This window comes from Colias eurytheme, chromosome 22 (assembly GCF_061535395.1).
Source record: "Colias eurytheme isolate Ceu_HAF_F1 chromosome 22, ilColEury1 Martin Lab GWU primary, whole genome shotgun sequence".
Classification (NCBI taxonomy): Eukaryota; Metazoa; Arthropoda; class Insecta; order Lepidoptera; family Pieridae; genus Colias; species Colias eurytheme.
In genome coordinates this window covers 1,565,895-1,575,919 of record NC_143001.1, presented here as the reverse complement: position 1 = coordinate 1,575,919, position 10,025 = coordinate 1,565,895, and the positions used below count along the sequence as shown (strand labels likewise).

The 10,025-nt window shown below is 37.9% G+C and overlaps 1 protein-coding gene across 1 annotated transcript in view; it reads right to left on the bottom strand.

Annotated features, from left to right (window-relative positions):
* Positions 1-1,451: 1,451 nt before the first annotated feature.
* The window catches only part of homer (protein), a 64,994-nt gene continuing 56,420 nt past the window's right edge, over positions 1,452-10,025 (bottom strand). Inside the window, exons 7-10 of the mRNA XM_090115225.1 lie at positions 5,202-5,368; positions 4,656-4,771; positions 3,281-3,397; positions 1,452-1,594 (exon numbers count right to left, since the gene is read on the bottom strand). Coding sequence (XP_089971351.1) covers positions 1,553-1,594; positions 3,281-3,397; positions 4,656-4,771; positions 5,202-5,368 — 442 coding nt within the window. The 3' untranslated portion in view covers positions 1,452-1,552. The remainder of the gene's footprint in view (positions 1,595-3,280; positions 3,398-4,655; positions 4,772-5,201; positions 5,369-10,025) is intronic.

Below are 10,025 nucleotides of genomic sequence, written 5' to 3'. Positions count from 1 at the left end.
GTGTGGTGTGTGTGAGCGCGGGGGGCACAGCGCGCAGCAGCAGCGGCAGCGGCACGGCGCCCGGGCCCGGTACTGTACCTGCATGTACTGCACCTGTATGTACTGCACCTGTATGTACTGCACCTGCATGTACTGCACCTGTATGTACTGCACCTGTATGCACGTGTGTGGTGTGTGTGAGCGCGGGGGGCACAGCGCGCAGCAGCAGCGGCAGCGGCACGGCGCCCGGGCCCGGTACTGTACCTGCATGTACTGCACCTGTATGTACTGCACCTGTATGTACTGCACCTGCATGTACTGCACCTGTATGTACTGCACCTGTATGCACGTGTGTGGTGTGTGTGAGCGCGGGGGGCACAGCGCGCAGCAGCAGCGGCAGCGGCACGGCGCCCGGGCCCGGTACTGTACCTGCATGTACTGCACCTGTATGTACTGCACCTGTATGTACTGCACCTGTATGTACTGCACCTGCATGTACTGCACCTGTATGTACTGCACCTGTATGCACGTGTGTGGTGTGTGTGAGCGCGGGGGGCACAGCGCGCAGCAGCAGCGGCAGCGGCACGGCGCCCGGGCCCGGTACTGTACCTGCATGTACTGCACCTGTATGTACTGCACCTGTATGCACGTGTGTGGTGTGTGTGAGCGCGGGGGGCACAGCGCGCAGCAGCAGCGGCAGCGGCACGGCGCCCGGGCCCGGTACTGTACCTGCATGTACTGCACCTGTATGTACTGCACCTGTATGCACGTGTGTGGTGTGTGTGAGCGCGGGGGGCACAGCGCGCAGCAGCAGCGGCAGCGGCACGGCGCCCGGGCCCGGTACTGTACCTGCATGTACTGCACCTGTATGTACTGCACCTGCATGTACTGCACCTGTATGTACTGCACCTGTATGCACGTGTGTGGTGTGTGTGAGCGCGGGGGGCACAGCGCGCAGCAGCAGCGGCAGCGGCACGGCGCCCGGGCCCGGTACTGTACCTGCATGTACTGCACCTGTATGTACTGCACCTGTATGCACGTGTGTGGTGTGTGTGAGCGCGGGGGGCACAGCGCGCAGCAGCAGCGGCAGCGGCACGGCGCCCGGGCCCGGTACTGTACCTGCATGTACTGCACCTGTATGTACTGCACCTGCATGTACTGCACCTGTATGTACTGCACCTGTATGCACGTGTGTGGTGTGTGTGAGCGCGGGGGGCACAGCGCGCAGCAGCAGCGGCAGCGGCACGGCGCCCGGGCCCGGTACTGTACCTGCATGTACTGCACCTGTATGTACTGCACCTGCATGTACTGCACCTGTATGTACTGCACCTGTATGCACGTGTGTGGTGTGTGTGAGCGCGGGGGGCACAGCGCGCAGCAGCAGCGGCAGCGGCACGGCGCCCGGGCCCGGTACTGTACCTGCATGTACTGCACCTGTATGTACTGCACCTGCATGTACTGCACCTGTATGTACTGCACCTGTATGCACGTGTGTGGTGTGTGTGAGCGCGGGGGGCACAGCGCGCAGCAGCAGCGGCAGCGGCACGGCGCCCGGGCCCGCGCGCGCCGCGCCTCATGTCGCTAGCGCCGTGTTTATCTCGCGGTGGATTGTTGACTGGAAACACAATACACGTATATGTTATACAGAGTAAAATTCTGGATACCTATAGCAAAATTTTTCTGAAATTACAAGACTTGAAATATTGGAGATAGCAAATTTTGCTGAAATTAAACATTCCGTTTTAAAAATATATGCAACGAAACAATTTTTAAAAATTCTCTTGCCAGGAGAATTTTTAAAAATCGTTAATTATTGATATAATTTATTATGAGGCTTAGGTACAACCACAGAACAGTAAAAACATATAGAAGTGCTGTAATGTCTAATTAGTATGAAAACCAGTGTCGCCAAACCCACACATTTAAACCGATAGTTACAGTACACTACAAGTAAACTATGCCTTTGATTGGACAGCTTAATTTGAGTAAAAACTGACTTAGGTTATAAATTCAGCATTTCAATATGTACCCTAACGCACCATGTTACGGTTTATTTTAGTATAACATCCCTAGGTATATTAGCTGCTTTGTTTCTCATTGCACAGAAATTTCAAATTCGAAAACATTCAGCTACTCCACAACAGAGGGCGTTAGTTTTCGATAGATATAAATTTGAAACGCAACACATAGAGATAAGGTTGAAATTTGTGTCACTCAGCATTAATGACATTAACTTGATATTTAACTGATGCTATGCTCTGAGGGATGTCAGCCTTGTTATCGATAATTCACAAATAAATATTTTTTGTGTATTTTTTTTTCTTTCTTTTATATGAGTATAGTATAATGCGTCACATTTTGGAGTATGTTTATTACTACTAAGTACGTCTTTTTATATTATTATTATTAAATAAAAAACGGAATAGAATAGTATAAATCTATATTTACAAAATACAAACAGAAAATATGCATTATTTTAAATCTTGGAACTGCCGTAGGTTTGATGTATCGGTGGCCTTTGTTAGACCGCTTAGTACTGTTCGGCATCCAGTTAACTCGTCACGTTGCATTTATCCATTTCTCTTTTAAATTAGCCTCTTTGGGAAATCTATAAATAAATTAGACAAATGAAAGCTAAGGAAAAATAAAATAAAATTTAATATTTATAATGTTTGTCTTTTCTAAAGTATCGATACTGTCGATATGCACCACAAGCATCACTAATGCGACATTCGTTTGTTTATTGCAATAATATTCCAGAAAGTCTTGTTTGCTGTTCAATCTATAATAGTACTAATTTCTTATGGATTAAGGTTCATTTTGACTAGATATTTGTATACAATTTTGACAAATTACGACAAGCGAAGTTATAACATAAAATATAATTAAAATAAATTAAAATAAGACTTACCGACGGTATGAAATGCCTTCATTGCTGATATTATTTCGTCTGCTATCATTTTTGCACTCTTTATACCGAACAACACGTCCTAATTAATGAATAAATATGGAAAAAAGGTTTGACAGCTGACAACCGACTCGAATATTTTTCTGCGCACAACTGAGAGCAAGTTAGGTGATCTAAACTTATCATTGACACGTGGGCCACGCCCACATCACACTTCTATCTACTTTACTGTTCTATGGGTACAACATACTACACATTATATGAAAGGTGGATTGTTTGTTCAGAAATAAAATGGTCATTAGCATTGAGTAGTAGATAAAATTTTAGATATTTTTTTTTAATTTTTATTAAAAAATTTTTTTTATTCTAAAGCTTTTCATATAATAAACTTACCAGCTCATCAATCTGCCTAGCCAGCTGATCGTTCAGTGCCTGTATGACCTGCCGCTGTCCGTCCTGCGCCGCCATCGCTAACTCCAGTTGGCTCTGCGCCATTTTCGCCTCTGCATCCTTGTGATACGGTTGAGAATCGTTTGAAAATTAGTCATTGAATTTGTATGGAATTAATTTTTGGGACGAGGTTGTGCTATTTTAAACTTAGTGTATAGATAAGTTTCATTGCTGTATTTAAATTACCTATTGAGTATTGCATGGCAGTAAATTGTCAGGTTAGGTTAATGTATTTGTGCAATTATAAACTCTGCGTTCTTGTGATACGGTTGAGAATTGTTTGAAAATTAGTCATTGAATTTGTATGGAATTAATTTTTGGGACGCGGTTGTGCTATTTTAAACTTAGTGTATAGATCATAAGGTTCATTGTTCTATTTCAATTACCTATTGAGTATTGTATGGAAGTAAATTGTCAGGTTTGGTTAATGTATTTGTGCAATTATAAACTCTGCGTCGTTATGATACGGTTGACAATTGTATGGCAGCAATAATTGAATTTACTGTATTGAAATTGATTTTTTGGGATGTGGTTGTGCTATTTTAAACTTAGTGTATAGATCATAAGGTGCATTGTTGTATTTTAATTACCTATTGAGTATTGTATGGAAGTAAATTGTCAGGTTAGGTTAATGTATTTGTGCAATTATAAACTCTGCGTTCTTGTGATACGGTTTAGAATTGTTTGAAAATTAGTCATTGAATTTGTATGGAATTAATTTTTGGGACGCGGTTGTGCTATTTTAAACTTAGTGTATAGATCATAAGGTTCATTGTTCTATTTCAATTACCTATTGAGTATTGTATTGAAGTAAATTGGTTAGGTTAACGTATTTGTGCAATTATAAACTCTGCGTTCTTGTGATACGGTTGACAATTGTATGGAAATTAATCATTAAATTTGTATGGAATAATTTTTAAAGTGAAACTTTTATTACATCGTCTCAAACTTTTTGGTCTGTAGCGCATGTGGCGTGTATCGCGGCTGCCGAGTAGGTATACCTACTCGGCATTCGACCGTCACGCGACATGCGCTACACAAAGCAGTGTTCGGAACCGTTCGAACAGTTTCACTTTTACCGTGGTTTCATAAAACCACACAACATTTTTTTGGAATGCGTTGCATGTTGTGCTATTTTAATATCTGTGTATAGATGATAAGGTTCATTGTTGTATTTTAATGAAATATTGTGGTTGTGAGCAATTTTAGACCCTGTTTGCTTATAATAAAGTTTATTTTGGTATAGACCAAAAGGGATGCTGTGCAATTAACGCTATCTTGATAATAAGGTTGTTGAAATCTAGTAATATATATTTACCTGTTCACTCTTCTTGGACTTGGTGATTTGCGCCAATTCCTCGTTCTTCTGCGTCAACTCCGCCTCGAGTTGGGCAACGCGCTGTCTCAGTTGTTCCACTTCATTGGCATCTCCACCTATATCAATATTTATTTGTAAAAATAAAAAAGGAAGGTAGAAAAAGAAAAAAAATCACCAAAGTATTATATTTACAACATCCTGCTACTATTTTAAACGAGAAAACTTGTACGGATGTTTGTTATTCTTACATTAAAAATCCTTATTTTAATTTTAATCCCTTGATTTAGCTCAAACTTGGATATGCAGATTGAGGCACTCCTTCACCGAATTATTTTTGTTTTGCAGAAATATTTGACTCTACTGCCAAATCACTGGGCACTGGCAGGGCATTTACAAAATATTATATCTTGATACGATATACCTATTTCGTTTGATTTTTAAGAGGTGTTATTTTTACTCATTAGGTAAAGTACTTAAGATATTAGTTTAAAGTTTTTAATATCTGTTATAGTTACGGAATGATCGGAATGATAGTTTCCGACTCACCCTTGCCAGCGTAATGTCTCGCTCTTGCCACCTCCTCCCTATACTGGTGAAGCTGCCGTTTCCACTCGTCCACATTGGCAGTGCTCTCTTGTAGAGCGGCTGTTAGCCGAAGGTTATTGCTCTTGAGGGTCGCCAGTTCGACCTCCCATTTCTTTGCGTTCGCTGAACTGAAATTGAAATGGACATAATGTACTGTAGTTAATTGCTATTTCTCCACTAAAATACGAACTCTTTTTAATACAAAATAGTATTCGATTAGATTTATAATTACATAATAAACGTGAACGCTTATTAAGCACATCATAATAATTATTATACAATTCGTTAAAAAATAGCATAAATAATATTAAACACGATGAAATTGTTTCGTTTTGGAGATAATGTCTCTATTAATATACCCCGCATTGCATGTAGTTTAAAGCTCACCATAGATCGATATATACAAATAACATAGAATTGGAAAGTATATTATTGAAACATTATCCTGTTTCCACAGTAGCTTAAATTGTTTTAAGACGAGCTAACATTACTCGAAACCTCTCTTATACTTGTTCCACTATACACAGATTTCCTATCATATTCTTCATACATTTTTATAAATAAGCACTCATCAGCCATCACACGTAAACGGTCAAGTGTGACCGGCAAACACTTTCATTACACCGCAATATTTAACGTTGCGTAACAAATCTTCGCGCTTTTTGCACGTAACCATACCGCGAACGTTATCATCGCGGTGAATAAAAATATTCTGTTCCGTCATTCTATTTAAATTCGTGAATGGGCAAATTATTTAATAAATGTTATTTATGAATACTTGTATTTTTATTATTAATAATATTTACAAACTGTTTATTAATGAGTGCTCAATTGATATTTAATAAAACTTTTGATAGTTATTTATTTGATATTTGACTTGCTCAGCTTTTCGGAGTATGGTCTTTTAAGCGATGCATTAAGTATTAACTGGTATCTAAACTAAACTTTAAAACTTTGTTATAGTTAAATTTTTACCTATCTACTTACTTTTGTCTAAATACTGTATCTTATCCATGCTAATATTTCAAAGCTGAAGACTTTTTTGTTTGCTTGATCGCGCTTATCTCAGGAATCACGGCTTCGATTTGAAAAATTATTTCACTGTAGGATAGTCCATTTATCGATGAATGCTATATATCATCACACTAAGACCAGTAGGAGCGGATCAATGCGTGTAACGCCGCCAGACACAGCTAGTATAAATAATTGTAACAGATAAATAGAACTTATTCTCCAGTCACCAATGATATATATATAACAACGAGGATCTGCTCTAGGACTTATAAAAAGCCAAGAACTATCAGCGCACTGAAGATTGATCGTTTTCTTGCAAAGAAAATGTATCATTGAATTAGACGAATACAAAATTTTTCTTTCATTTCCACACAAATATATGACTAATCGTCCTTTGAAGTATAAAGTATGCTTAATTTCAGGGTATTATTATTATAATTTATTTAAATTCTTTATTACACAAAATTGATATCACAATAAACTGTGTTGATATCTGCACTTGAAAATGACATAATATGGGACAAAAGTGGTATTTAAAGATTAATGCGACAATATTCATATATTAAATAGAGCGTACAGAATATCCTTACTAATTTATAAAGCTATTTACGACAGTTTTCCGTCTATCAATTTCACAAGTAAATTATAAGCTACAAACGCTTAATTAAAACGAAAAAACCTCACGCTCCCCACTCCGACGGACACGGAGGTGTGGCTTGAAGGCATGCTAATTGCAATAGCTTTACCGCGGCATATATAAAATTGGTAAGAATTTTTTTTGTTGATCAAAAGAAATTACATAGACTGTATATCATAAGATACAGACTAAAAACTAGTAGACATCTACTTACATTTTGTAGATGATAGAAATACCTTAAAATATGGAAAATATTTCTTAAAATAAATTCTACTTAATTATTTTATTTACATGAATGTGAAAACCGTGCCTCGAACAAGCAAAAACAGCTGAGCCGATTCCGATCAAATTATGGTAATAAACAATTAACATATTATTATATGTTGCATTTACATATTACGAGTACCTATCATATAATCTAGCTACAAACCTAAGGTCTGATAATGTACGTATACGCTATTCGAAGTTCCAAATAAAAATACGGATGCGTGTACATACAGTACTCCAAAAGTGATAATGCGCATAGAAATCTTCGTCACTATTCGGTAACTGTCATATTCCCGGAGCGTCCGAAGACGATATGTATATAGAGTGGTTAAATGCATTTTCTTCATGCATAATTTAGTAAAATTTGTTAAGTCAAATGAAATACATTTTGGAAATACGACAATTAGCGAAGATTTGCATGCGCATTATTAATTTTGGAGTACTGTAATTATGATTATAATTATAATAATTTGTTGAAGATTAAACATTATACAATATAATTACATTAGTTTTATAATATACTTTATTAATTAAGAGCTATTAAAATGCACAATGTGTTGCAAAATAAATACATTGTGGAAATGGATAATTAAAATTTTATTAATCATTGTTAAGTGCTCTGAATACGTTAATTGCTCACTTTAAAATATTGATTTCACAACTACTGAGTGAAAGATAATAAATAATATATTACTAATGCTCAAAACATATTTTCAACAGATAGTAGACTTATAATTTATTTAGATTATAAAAACATATTAAAATTGACGTAATTTATAATGTAACACTCGCATAATTCCATATCTTATGGCCTCAATTATATTAAAAATCATATTTTACGTAAACTTAAAAATGTATTCAACAAAACAACACACCAATTTAACAACGTTTTAATTAGCAGGTTACTCACTACATCAGAAAAATACCTGCCTACTTTTATCAAAGCAGGAACCTACCTATATCAGAAAAATTTGAGAACTAAATAACTCCCACTTTACTAGGTTGATCCAAAAGTAATGATAATCGGGTATTTCCTGTGCACATAAAAATAAAAAGTAAATGTTTTTTGCTTGCTCGTTTACTCACTAAGTTAGCATAAAAAAATCTTATCAGCAGGCTATGTTTCCAAGGAGTTACATTAATTTGAATACGAACTGTTGAAGAGATTGCATCAAAAGCGGCGATAAATGATTAGAGTTATCATTGAGCACCTCTGTTTGAAAAAAATATGTATCAAAGACGTAAACATCCACTTGGTGGATACATTGGGGGAGTATGCTCTTCCATATTCCATCGTTGCACGCTGGGTCCAGGAGTTTAAACAGGTCAGATCATCCATGGAAGATGAACATCGCAAAGGTCGCCCATCCTCGTCCCTCACTGAAGATAATGTAAAAAAGTAGAAGATATCGTGTTGGTGGATCAGAGTATAACCATCAGGCATATAGTGGAGGACACAGGAAATTAGTTTTTGAGCGTTCAAAGCATTCTCAAACACTAATTACAAATGAAAAAGGTCTCCGCACGTTGGATGCCGAGAATGTTACCCGTCGAGAAGAAGATCGGATCACAAGGCGTCAGTTGCGATGGCTGCCATTCAAAAATCGGTACTGCAACTGCTTGAATACTCACCCGATTTGTCAGATCTAACTCCTAGCGATTTCTATCTCTTTGTTCGGCACAAGAAACACCTTGGAAAGCAAGAAATTTAAAGACGATAGGGTGTTGTCAAAGTTTTTTTTTCTAAGGAAATTCTGATTTTAGAAAAAAATGAATGAAGTACATTTTCTATTAAGAGGACTATCTAGAGATATGCATAAATATTTTAACAATAATCAAGTTGCTTAATGTCGATTATCATTACTTTTGGATCAACCCATGTATCTATACTAATATTATAAAGCTGAAGAGTTTGTTTGTTTGTTTGTTTGAACGCGCTAATCTCGGGAACGACTGGTCCGATTTGAAAAATTCTTTCGGTGTTAGATAGCCCATTTATCGAGGAAGGTTATAGGCTATATAACATCACGCTACGGCCAACAGGGGTGGAGCTACGGGGGTGAAACCGTGCGGAGCAGCTAGTTATGGATATAGCTCGCGCTGAGTGTGCGCACATCTCGAATTATAGAAGCTCGTTTAAAGCTAAACGTACCTATAAAATTTACCCAAGTACATATATCAGAAAAAAACCGAAAACATCTTACTTCCAATAACATCAAAATTACCATTACCCATAGCACAGAATATACATATACTAGCGGTCCGCCCCAGCTTCGCCCGTGGTATCTACATGTTTAAACTATCCTATCTCTCAAGTTGGATCGAACTGCACATGGTGTACGAATTTTATTATAATCAGTTAAGTGGTTTAGAAGTCCATTGAGGACAAACATTGTGACACGAGAATTTTATAGGTATATAAGATATATGATAGTGAGGCTATAGAGTATAGACCCACCAATAGAGTGACGTCATCGATCGCCCGCGCTGCGTGTGCGCACATCTCGAATTATTCCCGCTATGTGCTCTAATTGCTCTGTACGTGCAATTGATACGGCCATTCATTTCGCATCGGTATTAAAACTCTTTTTTTTTGTAATAATTACGTAAAATAGTTCAGTCATTATCTTGAAGAGTTATTGACCGTAGCGGCATACGTCACGAAAATAAGTCGTTGTTTTGTTTATTATATTTCCTGTAATAAACATAGTTAAGGGATATCTTAAATCCATACTAATATTATAAATGCGAAAGTAACTCTGTCTGTCTGTCTGTTACTCAATCACGCCTAAACTACTGAACCAATTTGCATGAAATTTGGTATGGAGATATTTTGATACCCGAGAAAGGACATAGGCTACCTTTTA